Source organism: Trichechus manatus, unplaced genomic scaffold (assembly GCF_000243295.1).
Source record: "Trichechus manatus latirostris isolate Lorelei unplaced genomic scaffold, TriManLat1.0 scaffold00077, whole genome shotgun sequence".
Lineage (NCBI taxonomy): Eukaryota > Metazoa > Chordata > Mammalia > Sirenia > Trichechidae > Trichechus > Trichechus manatus.
Window position 1 is genome coordinate 12317715 of NW_004444013.1, and position 13876 is coordinate 12331590.

The 13876-nt window shown below is 38.5% G+C and overlaps 1 protein-coding gene across 1 annotated transcript in view; it reads left to right on the forward strand.

The window, feature by feature from the left end:
- The window catches only part of RNF216 (ring finger protein 216), a 150203-nt gene that overhangs the window by 24287 nt on the left and 112040 nt on the right, over positions 1-13876 (forward strand). The window contains exons 2-5 of the mRNA XM_004380829.2: positions 227-362; positions 6970-7100; positions 8238-8900; positions 10748-10824. Coding sequence (XP_004380886.1) covers positions 296-362; positions 6970-7100; positions 8238-8900; positions 10748-10824 — 938 coding nt within the window. The 5' untranslated portion in view covers positions 227-295. The remainder of the gene's footprint in view (positions 1-226; positions 363-6969; positions 7101-8237; positions 8901-10747; positions 10825-13876) is intronic.

A 13876-nucleotide genomic window follows, 5' to 3' on the forward strand; every position in this document is an offset into this window, starting at 1 on the left:
GTTTGTATCTGGATATTAATTCTTTACCAGTTCTTTTTCTCTTTAAATATAGTAAAAAAAAAAAAAAAAAAAATTTTTTTCCTTCTACATGTTTTTATTTATTTGTTGGTTTGTGTTTTTATTTGAGGACATTTTCAGCATATGCTTAGAATACTTCCTTGACAAGACATGTGGGAAGAATGTTGATAACTCCCTGATTCTGAGTGTACCTTTTTTTCTTTTTCAGACCCTTTGGAACAGTTGGTCACCATGCTTAGATATTAGCAGGCACATAGGTGTACATCTGCATTTGAAAATGGCAGAGGGCAACAGCAATGAAGAAGTAATTCACTTGAACAACTTTCACTGCCACCGGGGACAAGGTGAGTCATTTGCTTGACTCTTACTTTCTCTCTTTTCTGATTGCTTTTCCTTTCAATATTACAGATAAATCTTGTTTCAAATGAACATATTTTGCACTGTTTAGAATCCCGAGACATTTAATGTTTAGACGTCAGAATATTGAACTTAAAAGAATTTGTCAGACTATAATGTGTCAGATGGTTGTACATACTGGCACAAAATAAGTTTAAGAATCATCTACCAGAAGTAGATTGATAAGCTATTGATTAGCTAGCATGAAAGAGCTACAAATGCACAGTCATTGGATTCTAAGACATGGGATTATGGGAACAGTGGCAGTTCTCTGATTTTGAAGGAATGGTGGCTGCAAGCAAGGCCCTCCTGGCATGCATGACCTGAAAATACTAAAAGTGCTGCTGAAGCATTCTTGATCCATACCATGCTTAATTTCTTTTTTGCTGGAAGATTCTGGTTTAGCTTCATGAGGAATTTTCAGAAATGTGTTCTTTTGTTGTACAGTTACAGTTTTATAGCTAATTTTTGGGGAAATTTATTGATTCATAAAAGTAAAGATACCTGCAGTTCTATAAAATTCCTAAATATATATGAATCCTATTTCCCTAATTCCTAATTCCCATTTAAACTTGGGCTGGAGGAAAATGCGCTGATGAGTTGGATAGAATCCTTAATGTATTCTTTGTTTGCAAGTATAAATTTCATGGAAGAGATTGTACTAGTTTTGTTTTTCCCCATTGATAATATTTTGTGTTTTACGAAGATTATTTTTTTCCAGTAGAGGGTAAATTATATTTGGCTTTCAGTGAATTTAAAATTGAGCACATTTTATGAAGCAGATAAATCAAGCAAAATAAATTGCTCAACCTATGCAAATTATGAATACAAAAGAAATAATGATTTTTAGAATTTTAGCAGTAGCATATCATAACTTGCTAGTGATTGTAGCCGTAATTTATTGTGATTCAGAAAGTTTTAAATCTTAGTTATAACTTGTATATATGATCATTTCCAAATTTTCTAACATATATGTCTAATTAATGTGGTTGTTGTTGCTTTTTAATTGACTCTTAAATATACTTCAACAATGTTTCTCTAAGAACAGCCAGTTCCTTTTGTCAAATTTATTGACACCGAAGGTATATTTTCTCTTAGACAAGTTATATGTACCTTGCATCCATCACAAGAAATTTTTTCAGGCATAGAAAGTTTTGTTTTTGTTAGCTGTGTTAATAATTTTTATTAAACAACCTCTGTAGTTCTTTTTCTTTTTAAATCACCTTTGTTAAGGTATATTTACATCCAATAAAATGGACATATTTTAAGTTCAATGACTTCTGACAAGTGAATACACCCATATAACCACTGTTTCAATCAAGATATAGATTCCCTTGTGCCCTTTGCAGTTAATGCTCACCCCACCCTGGCCTCAGGAACCATTGATCTATTTTTGTCACCATAGAGTTTTATATAGATGGAACCCATAAAGTATATGCTCTTGTGCCTGAATTCTTTTACTCCACCTAATTTTTTTGAATTCATCCATGTTGTTGCATGTATCAGTACTTCTTCATTTTTAATAGCTGAATAGTATTCCACCTGTGTACCTAGAATTCTATACCCAGTGAAAATAGGCTTAAAAAGTGAAGGTAAAATAAGGAAAGGCTGAAGGTACAGGGGTTGGAAAAGGTATATCATGCAAATAATAGCCAAAAATAAAAAAGAGCTGGTAAGTCTGTATAATACCAGATAAAACAGACACTCCAGCAAGAAGAATTACAAGAGGTAAAGAATTCATAATGATAAAAATTTCTATGCATTGGGAAGATTCAACAGTTCTAAATCTCTGTACACTTATTAACATGACGTCAAAATGTGCAAAGCAAAAATTGACAAAATTGCTGTCTCCTGACTTGTATTGTGGCAGTCTGAACGCCCCCATAAAATTGTGCCAAAGAGTTTAGAAAACAAATATACAAAAAAAGTAAACACACACACACACACACACAAAACAGCAAACTTCAGGTAACTATTTTGGATTGAAAACAAAGATAAATTTAATGTTCAAACAATCTGATAAAATAACCATTTGGAAACTGAAAAAAAAAATCGACAAAACTAAAAGAAATGGATGACTCCACAGTCATAGTGGAAAATTTTAACATTTCTTTCAAAAACTGAAAGGGCAAGTACACATGAAGATTTGTATGGATATAAAAAATTAAAAGTACATGATCAACAGACTTGACATAAAGAAATACATGGAATACTGCACCCAATGTATTTATCAAAATTGACCATATTTGGAGCCAGAAAATAAGTTTTAAGTTTCAGAGGAATGAAATCAAGAGTATGTTGCTGTCATCTCTCTGTGCCTGGTGTACTCAAGTCTAGAGCCTCTCTGCCTCATTATCTCTTTAGAATGAACCTCCAGGAGGTAGGACTGCGGAATGGCTGAGTGAGGAGCTTGGCAAATCCTATCCCTAAAAAGCAACAACAAAACTAGACAAAATTGTTAAAAACAACCATTTAAGGATTGGAAATTGACCAAAGGCATACAAGAGTTGAGAAACATATATTCAAGAAAATCTATTGAATCTGGGTAAGAACAGTGAAAGCCTGTGGTAATATAGCCTGGGTCCATGCTCATCCCCTCCTCCTCCTCCCCACCCAGGTCCTTCTGTTCTATATGGAGGGGAAGTTCTACCTGGATAAGTCAGGCAGGCCCAGAAGATTGATAGTAAAAGAGGCTGACACTGTTTGGACCAGCGTGTGAAAAATTCCATGTCCCGGGGGCATGTCAAGAACAATGCCAATCTCAGTGACAATCAGGGATGGCCAACATTTCAGCTAGCCTGAGGTCTTGATACAGCTTAGGGCAAGCAGTAGACCATCCAGAAATTTAGTAGGGGGATCTGTGGAATGAGACAGCCAAAGAACACCTTGATAAGCGTCCATATATACTTGATTGTTTGCATACAGAAGACAATACATGTGCAGGAGAGACCTAAGAGGGTTCTAGCAAGTTGTTCATCTCTGGCAGAACATGAGGTTTTGCTAAGGCAGAAGTAAAAGCCAGGCCAGACTTAGAAAGTGACTGAACTTTGAATGCTTTCTCCAAACCACACAGATCCATTGACAAAGGATGGAAGCCTTACTGGCTCAAGGTGTTTAAGCATGTCTGATCAGTCAGTGGCTGGCTACTAAGCGTATGCTGATCCGGGGGTGACCCCTAGGAATCAAGACTTAAAACTAAAAACAAAATTAAGAAAAACAAAAAACTGAGTGGAGATCATCAACAGCCAACACAGACTCTACAGAATGAGCCCACATAAATTACTAAACAAAGAAACAAAAGCAACAATAATCTCCACTCCTGGGGAGAGAAGATCAGAATCCAGAGTTGTTACAGTATATTATCTTAAATGTCCAGTTTTCAACAAAAAAATTGCAAGACATACAAAGAAACAGGAAGTCTGACCTATACACAGGAGAAAGAAAGCAGTCAATAGAAATTGTCACTGTAAGGACCCAAATGTTGAACTAAATAGACTTCAGAGCACTTAAAAATATGTTCAAAGAACTAAACCAAAAAGCCAAACCCATTGCTGTCAGGTCGATTCTGACTCATGACGATCCTGTGTGTTGCAGAATAGAACTGCTCCATGGGGTTTTCTTGGCTGTAATATTTACAGGGGCAGATCGCTAGGCCTTTCTTCCGTGACACTGCTGGGTAGGTTTGGACTGCCAACCTTTAAGTTAGTAGTTGAGTGTAAACTGTTTACTCCACCCAGGGATCTCAGAGAACTAAAGGAAACCACGTTTAAAGAATTAAAGGAAGGTATGATGACAGTGACTCATCAAATAGAGAATATCAATAAAGAGAGAAAATATTTTAAAAAAAATTCTAAAGTTAAAAAGTACAGTAACTAAAATGAAAAATTCACTAAGGGGGCTCAATTTCAGATCTGAACTGGCAGAAGAATCAGCAGACTTGAAGATGCATCAATAGAGATTATCCTGTCTGTAAAACACAAAGTAAAAGTAACGGGGGGAGAGGAAAACCAAGCGCACCAACATACATGTAATGGGAGTCCCAGAAAGAGTAAAGAGAGAAGGGGGCAGAAAAAATATTTGAAGAAACAATGGCTGGAAACTTACCAAATTTGAAGAAAAATATTAATTTACACATCTTAGAAACTCAGCAGACTCCAAGAAGGATAAATACAAAACCATATACACCTAGATATAGTTTGGTCTGCTGCCTGAGTGAGCAGTTGTCACCTGGCTGCTTGGAATAGAGGAAGAAATATGGGAATTTCATTGCTCTTTATACAGACTTGGAAGCTCCTCTCATCTCTACCTTTAGAAGTACCATATGTCACCAACTTCTGTGCTTTTCTGGGATTCTGCAACATAAATTGAGCTTCTGGTGACTGTCCCCTCTGCAGCCTGTGGGTTTTAGCCTTCTCCACTCTGCTGAATCACTTACCATCTGTAATGCTGTTTTCCAGAATTTTGTTGAAATCTCTCACTTGCCTTTCCTGTTTTTTTGTGCTTGCATGTTTATACTTTATTTTAAAGTTTCTTTACTATCATTTTAGTGGTGTTTCAGGAGATAATAGTGCTGATAATCACTTGGATTCGTTCTGCCAGGTTTAACTGGAAGTCCTTTATAATGTGCTTTTCAGGGCCTGAGTTCAGTTCCTTGTTACCTTTATTAATTTACTGTGAAATGTAGCTATGGTATAGTGAAAACAGCATTGGACTTGAAATTAGTGTGTCAAGCACTGTAAGCTTTTTATGTGAGTTTTCTCAGTTAATCCTCAAAATTATTTGAGTTTGACACTATTGTTAACTCTTTTTTCTGTTTAGGCAGTGGGTGCTTAAAGAAGTTACGTGACAACTCATATTGCAAGTAGGTGATGGAGCTGAGATTGAACCTAGGTAGTCCAACCTTAGATCCCACAGGCTGACCCATTGTTTTAAACTGCCAGGCCCACCATCACCACAGCTTTGTTATAAGAATAAATGAGATACAGTCAGCTATCCGTATCCCCGGATTCCATGTTCTCAGATTGAACCAACCGCAGATGGAAAATATTCAGGGTGAAAAAAGAAAATTCAAGAGCCTGGGGGCACCGGAGAGGGCAGCATAAGGCAAGACAGGGTTTGGCCCCCAAGGAACGGTATGTGGCTATGAAGGAAGAAACTACCTGGGATACAGAGGCAGCTGCACCCCAAAACGGTTTGGACAAGTGAGGTACTAGGAATGGGTTGCAAACTTACGCTTGGTGTTTCTTGGCCTGACGAAGATCTGGGGACCCTGTTTGCAGCAGAGCTTTTGGGTCTGGAAGGAGAGAACAAAGTTGACAGGCCCAGGATCTAGCACTCTCTGCACCGTGTATGTGTGAGCGTCCAGAGTCATGCAGGACCTCCTACCTGAAGGACTCCTGGCTTGGAAGGCAGCCTGTTGCAGGAGGGCCCAAATGCTGCTCTCCTTAAAAGTGCCTGCTTTGATCCAGCGCTTCATGCATCCACCCTAACCTGACCCGACCATCACTATTCCACTTCAAAGCAAAACACTCTTCATTCCTGTGCTATGTTTAAAAAAAAAAAAAAAAACCTACGCCATTTTATATAAGGGATTTGAGCATCCGTGGATTTTGTTATCTGCTGGGGGTCCCGGAAGCAGTCCCCTGCAGATACCAATGGACGACTGTAATTGATTTTAGATTGCTTTTCAAATCGCAGTGTGCCATAAAATATATGAGACATTGAGAAAAACATTAGAGCTTTAATAGAGAAAATTCAAAAGTTATAATGATGCCTCTTTTTTTTAACCTTTCCACTAGGACATTTTCTTTTCATTGTCCCATCTATCCTTTAACGTTCCCATGGATCCAGACGGGGAAAAAATCAGTCTGTGTTACCCAGTAATTCATATCTAACATGATATATCTTAGAACAAATAAAAAGAAGTAGAGGCCTTAATCAGAATTACTACATCTAGATGGTTAGTTTAACTCTAGATATGTTTAAAAGAAACCAGGAAAGTTCATTTGTTTACTGTCATAGATGCTTAATGGGTATTTGGCTAAAACACTGAAATATGTTTGCTTAAATAATGCTTAAGGAGAGCAAATTTTAATATTTTAAATATTAAATGACAGTTTTGCTGTCTTTGAGTGGTGCTTTTTTCAGGCTTCTCAGTTTAAGTACAGTAGTCTTCCATTCCCTGGGAGGAATAGAAATGAGTTGAGGGGGCATGATACCACTTTTGAGAAATTGGTGGTCAAGCAGATTTTATCAACAGAATTCTCCAACATAGTATAAGAACGAGTTGATGGTCTTGAACATAGTAATTGTCAGGTTTTCTCTAGCGATTCGCAAAATGTATTACTGGTAAAAGCCAGCATGGAAGCATGGCTGTTAATGGTGAAGTTATAATGAAGTTATAATGCTGAAGTGCCTGTGTGCTGCTTAAGGAGGCACATAGCCAAGCAGCCATGAACTTGGCTTTAGGCTTGACCCTTTTCAGGCCAAAGTTGAATTAGTGGGCTGAATGTGATTATGCTGCCTCCCAGTAACAGTGTTCTTGCCTTCCTGTAGACTGGATCAGTCTCAGAGATGGAACCATCACTATATCTGACTCCTCTGATGAGGAAGGGATTCCAATGCTGGTCACCCCAGTTCCTCAGCAACATGAAGAAGAGGACCTGGATGATGTCATCCTGACGGAAGTGAGTTTGCTTAAACTTCCCATAGGGAAGCTTTATTGCAAGTTAGTGATCTGATTCTTAAGCCACTCTGGAGTGGGTACTGGGGCCATGTAGAACAACTGTTCTACATCTCTGAGGACATTTAGTTTTAGAATGGGCTGTTTTGGTCTGTTTAAGTATTGAACTTCTGCACCATTACTCTGACTATTCATGCACTAGACAACACTCTTATAATTACTATGACATTATAATGCATTTTACTATCAGATAGAGCTCATTTCGCCTTATCTACATTTTTCAGAATCATCCAGGATATTCTTACACTTATATTTCTGTATGAATTTTACAATCAGCTTTTCTAGTTCCAAAATTAGATGATAGATCAATTGATAGATAGATAAGTAATTAATGTCTAGTTCAAAGCAAATCTTGCTATTATATTTATAATCTTTATAATTTTGACTCTTTCTAACGAAGAACAAGTTTTGCCTTTCCATTTAGCCTAGTCTTTTACATACTTTAGCCAGAACATTTTGAATTTCTCTTAATGTTAATCTGAAACGTTTTTTGTTAAGTTTGTTCCTGATTATTTTTTCCTTTCTGTTGCCTTTGTAAATGGTATCATTTCTTCTCTTGTACCTCCTAACTAGTTTTTGTTTTATTTAGAAGTCTGTTGGTTTTTATGTTACTTCCATATTCCATCACCTTATTTTTATTTTCTGTAGTAGCTTGAGGGATGACATCTGGCCTATCTTCAAACTATATAACTCAAGCTTTCATCTGTGTATAGCCACGTTAATTTTTGCAATTACTGTAGTTTGATCAAATTTCAATATTAAGATAAATGTGAAGAACAGGTTTTATTTGAAGGGGTGGTTTTTATTTTTATTTCTTTCCTATATCAGAAGCTCAATGTAGGTACATAAGGAAGCATAGACGTAGGAAGAAATTGACCATTATTATTATTAAAATTTCATTTTTTCTTAGACAAATAAACCTCAGACATCACGACCCAATCTCATCAAGCCAGCTGCCCAGTGGCAAGATCTGAAAAGATTGGGAGAAGAAAGGCCTAAAAAGTCTAGAGCAGCATTTGAATCAGATAAGAACAGCTATTTTTCAGTGTGTAACAACCCATTGTTTAATTCTGCGGCACAGGATGATTCTGAGGATGACTACAGTGAATTTCTGGATCTTGGGCCTCCTGGAATCTCTGAATTCAGTAAGCCAAGTGGCCAGAGAGGAAGAGAACCCCAACCCGGACCAAGTCATAGCCAAGCAACAAATGACATTGTCAACCCTGGATCAGAGAAAAAAATCATCTTGGAAGACAGTAACCTTCTTTACTCAGAAAGTGACACCCTAAACCAGTTATCTGAAGACTCAGAGATAGAGCTTGGAGAATCAGCTGCGATAGTAGATGATCAGGCCATTGAAGAAGACTGCTGGTTAGACCATCCTTACTTCCAGCCTCTAAACCAAGAGACCCGTGAGAGAACAAGCCAGGTTGTTCCTCAAGAGCAGCGTCCTGAAGCAGAACTGGGCCCACTGTTATATCAGCATGAACCCCCAGGCCCAGCTTTCCCAAGGCCGGTTTTTCCAAGGCCAGAGCCCCAGCAGGATGGGATTCCAGGCCCCTCTTCCCCTCAGCCTGCCCATCCTTTAGGAGAACTTGAAGACCAACAGTTAGCAATCGATGATGACGAACCAGGGCCAGCCTTTCCACTGCAAGGATCCCAGGAGCCCAATTTGGAAAACATTTGGGGGCAAGGAGCTACTGCAGTAGATCAAGAACTCATTGCACTATTAGTGAAAGAAACGGTAAGTTCAGTTTTACTGAATAAATAATTGTAGACATTAGGTATATCGAGTTTTCTTTCATTGCAAAAACATTGCGTGTGGTTAATGAGGGAGGAACAACTCAGAAAAGGAGGGTGAGAATGGATGCATAACTTGGAGAATGTAATCAGTGTCACTAAATTGTACATGTAGAAACTGTTGAATTGGTGTATGTTTTGCTGTGTATAGTCTCAACAACAACAAAATAAAATTTAGGGGAGAAAAAGACTCTTCTACCATTCCGACCAGGGGCTCAATGGAAGATCCTAGATAGAATGGGAAAAAAATGTAGGACAGAATTCAAATTCCTAAAAAAGGCCAGTCTTACTGGACTGATAGAGACTAGAGGAACCCTACCGAGACAATTGCCCTAAGATTCCCTTTGAACTTGGCACTGAAACTACTTCTGGAGGTCACCTTTTTGCCAAATAATAGATTGGCTTATAAAATAAAACAGTATCACTTGTGAGTAATGTGCTCACTTAAACAATCAACTCTATGAGACCAAATGGTCAACATTTACCCAAAAGCAAAGATAAAAAGGCAAGGAGAGGAAGGAAAACTAGATCACTGGAAACAGAACAAACAGAATGAAAATAATGAGAATGCTGACATATTGTGAAAATTGTAACCAATGTCATGGAGCAATTTGTATAAAAATCTGTTAAATGGGAACCTAATTCGCTGTGTAAACTTTCACCTAAAACACAATGAAATATTTAAAAAACATTGTGTCTGGGGACTTCCCGGAGATTTTCCTAAGAGGTATGTATCTGAGTCTATAGAATAGAAGAAAAACTGTGAACACATGTAAAAATTGAATTAGGATTCCTTAATTTATACTTAACCCCTGGGAAGTCCTCTGGGATTCTAGCTGCAGATTGTGGGTGCCTTCGTGCTGTCATATCAGCAGTCCTTATAGTTTCTTAAAAGGTCTTGAGTTGACTCCAAATGCAAACCCCTAAAGCAGGTGGATCTGGATTATCTAGAGTTGTGCTTCCTAATAATGGTAGCCACTAGCCCCATGTGGCTCTTTAAATTTGAATATCTTGTAATTAAATAAAATTAAAAATTTCATTTCCAGTTGCACTGGTCACATTTTAAGTGCTCAGCCGTCACATGGGGCTAATGGCTGTTGTTCACTGCTGTCAAGTCGGCCCTTGACTCGTAGTGACCCCATGTGTTACAGAATAGAACCGAGCTCCATAAGGTTTTCTTGGCTGTAATCTTTATGGAAGCAGCTTGCCAGGTCTTTCTCCTGCAGAGACATTGGGTGGGTGCAAACCACCAACCTTTAGGTTACAGCTACCTAGGCTCCTTGTGCTGCCTAGGCTCCTTGGCTAACGGCTACCATATTGGAAAGCTCAGAATAGAACATTTCTATCATTGTACGAAGTTCTCTTGGGTAGCGAAGATCTAAAGAGTAGTGCATAGCTATGTCTGTTGGTATTTAAGTCTCTTAACCCTGCTTCGCCTGAGTTTTTTCATCTGGCCTACTAGGTTGTATAATTCTTGAGGGTGGGCACTGGATTGTACTTTGTCTTTGGAGTCCTTTTGTCTGGGCAGAGATGCCCAATGTTTGTTGAACAAATAAGGAATGGATATACAAAATGGGAGCAGAGGACCAAGTTGATCTCTAAGGGCCTTTCTAGATTACATACTCTTTGTAGACAGATGAACCTGGGAACCTAGTGTTGAGTTTTAAGCCAGGCACAGACCTGCCTTTCTAGTCCTTAGTCATTTTATATCCTTTCTGCATTCTGGTTTTTACTGCTATTTGAAACCATTCTAGTGAGTGAAATATAAATAATGTTCTTATGCCTTTCCAGGAAGCAAGATTTCCAGATGTAGCAAATGGGTACATTGAAGAAATAATTCGTTTGAAGAATTATTATGATTTGAATGTGTAAGTATACCACCATGTCTTTTTAATGATTTTATTAAAAGAGTTCTAACAGTAGTCATATGGAGACTGTTTTCTGGACCTTGTGGAATACTGTATGGTTATGGAATTAAGATGTCTAGATGTTTCTGAGCATTGAGACAACCTGTGTTTTGGTCAGAATGTTAAAAGACATTTTCTTCCGATTGTAATAGAAAGGGTTCTGCAACCAGAAAGTGTGCTACTTATTTGGAGAAATGGATGGAAGCATTTCTTTAGCTTTTATTATGAAATTAATAAATGGTATTTTTTTTTTGGGGGGGGGCCCTCAAAATAGTAGAGTTTATTTCTACAAAATTCCCCCCAAAGGAGTTAAAAGGCAGATGAATATGAACACCTTTACAGATGTTTATGTGCCTTATACCATTCTCCTTCTTCCGTGTTTGCTCACTGGCTGTGTAGAAATGGCAGTTTCATCATAATTTCTCCAGAACTGAAGAATGTTAAAGTTCTTTTGACTCTCCTATTTAACGAATATTTAACAATGTCTACTGTATGCCAGGCCTATTCAGAGGAGCCAGAAGTATAAATACATAGCTAAATATCATGCAATAATTCCTATAAAATAATTAGTTCTATTGTGATAAAAAAGAAAAAGAAAACTAATTTTTTAATGGAAATTGTTTTAAAAGATAATTTCTACTTTTTTTTTATTTTATTTTATTTTAATTCAATGTATTTTTTTTAAAAAGTATCCCAAAGAGTACAAAATGCAAAATAAGTCTTTTTCCTCTTATACCTCCCTGCTGCCATCTAGTCTGCGGAGGTGAAACAGTTGTAAATTTGTAAATAATGGTGGTGGTGTTGTTAGGTGCTGTCAAGTCATTTCTGACTCACAGCGACCCTATGTACAACAGAGTGAAACACTGCCTGGTCATGCACCGTCCTCACAATCTTTGTTATGTTTGAGCCCTTTGTAACAGCTACTGTGTCAGTCTATCTCGTTGAAGGTCTTCCTCTTTTTTGCTGACCCTCTACTTTATCAAGCATGATGTCATTCTCCAGGGACTGATCCCTCCTGATAACATGTCCAAAGTATGTGAGATGAAGTCTCACCATCCTCACTTCCAAGGAGCACTCTGGCTATATTTCTTCCAAGAAAGTGTATTTGTTGGAAGAAAGAATGAAAGAGTGCTGAAATTAATTAATCAGATTTTCAAGTAGCTAGTACAGATTTTTTAAAAATTAGCGGAAGAGGTAGTTCACTAAACCTCTGTCCTCCAAGGTGATGTCCTAATCAGCACTACTACCAAGAGTGCAAGTGGGAGCCAGCATGAACTTGCACAGCTAAACTGAATGCTGTTCATATAGCAGAGAAATGAGGCCCAGAGCCGAGTTGAGCAGGCTGGGATTTTTGTTAGAGTTGACTCTCAGTCACTTTATCTGCTGCCTTTAAATGGCCTTTAGATGTCACCATCTGGTCATTTCAGGCAGGAGGGGCGTTTTCTCTGGAAACCCTTGCATGACAGGCAGTCTGTTATTTGGCTGCTTAACTAAGACTTTTCACTCACATTGTGGTGCTGCTTAAAATGGATCACAGCAGCAGCATCTAAGGATAAAAAGGTTGGAATACTTAGCAGGAGTGCTTTCTCCTGTTAGCATGTCGGGTCAGATCACGCAGGAAATAATAGGTGGGCCACTTTGAGTTCTGACAGGCTTCCCTGCTACCTTTGTCCCGGGGTGCAGATATTAATGAATTGGGTTGCAGCTTGTTCCTATAGAAGGGAAGCTTTGTCCTTAATTATCTCTCTCACCAAATGCCATTTAACCTTCAGGAAAGTTCTGTTGGTAAGGGTAGAGGAGATATTAAAATATAAATGAATTTGGACGATTCAAAGTGAGGACCTCTGATTTCTGCCATGTGGAATTCCCACTTTGAAGCATTTCAGTATGTGAAGTTCTTCATATTGTTGAAAATCTAAAATGAATTGGTAAGAGAAGCACCCCTAAGATACGTATTTTTCTTTTTTAGAAATTACGCTTACTACTCCAGTTCTATATCATACACTTTGGAAAACACATAAAAATAGAACATTTTAAAGGATGAGATTAAAAGGTAGAAATAGAAGTTTTAATACTTTTTTCTAATACCCCAGTAGATCCTCTTGCATGCCCCCCAGTGGGAGACCACTGGCTTAACCCATGGATGACCATTCTGTCAAAGATGATTCTTTTCTACTGGACCTTTTTATCTTTCCCCAAATTCCTAGTACCTGGCAGTTTATTGGCCTGTGGTAGCCACTGTTACCAGACTATTAGAGACAGACAAATTTGAAATAGAGGAGCTAGTCCATGTCTAATTTGTAGTGATGTCTAGGTGTGCATGTCTAAGGAGCTGTTTGGAACTCTAGGCTTTCCCCACAGATACGATATTCCAAGTGGTGGCTGATTCTCAGGTTGGCCCTCAAAGAGGTGTATAATCTACAGTGCACACCAGTATATGTTGTTAGGTTAGGTGCTACTGAGTTGATTTTTCAACTCACAGTGACATCATGTGACAGAATAGAACTGCCCATAGGGTTTTCTAGGCTGTAATCTTTACAGGAGCAGATCGTCTGGTCTTTCTCCTGTGGAGTACTGGGTGAGTTTGAACTGCCAGCCCTTCAGTTAGCAGCCGAGTGCTTAACTGTTTTGCCACCAGGGCTGCTTACACCAGTATATACTAGGACAAAAATCACCTTTGAAGACAATTATTTTAAAGGAAAATGTATGCAGAATTCTTGGCCAGTGGTGTCTCTTCACTTGCTACAGCTATAATATGGGAAGACGCATTTTTTCCTACTGTGGGCCTCTGACATGTTCCAGTAACCTGGGCAGGCTGTGGTGATGAGGAGGAGGAGAGTTTAGAGATCAGAGAAATGTGGGGCTCCTGGAAGTGATGGTCAAGAAAAGGTGCTGAGTCTGCTGACTGGTTTGGCAAGAGAAGGAGAGGGCTTTGCAGCAGGGCTGAGGCTGGGGTCTTGGGGGAGCTGCAGAATAAGCAGCCCTCTCCACGTTCCAGTCCCACAGCACTGGC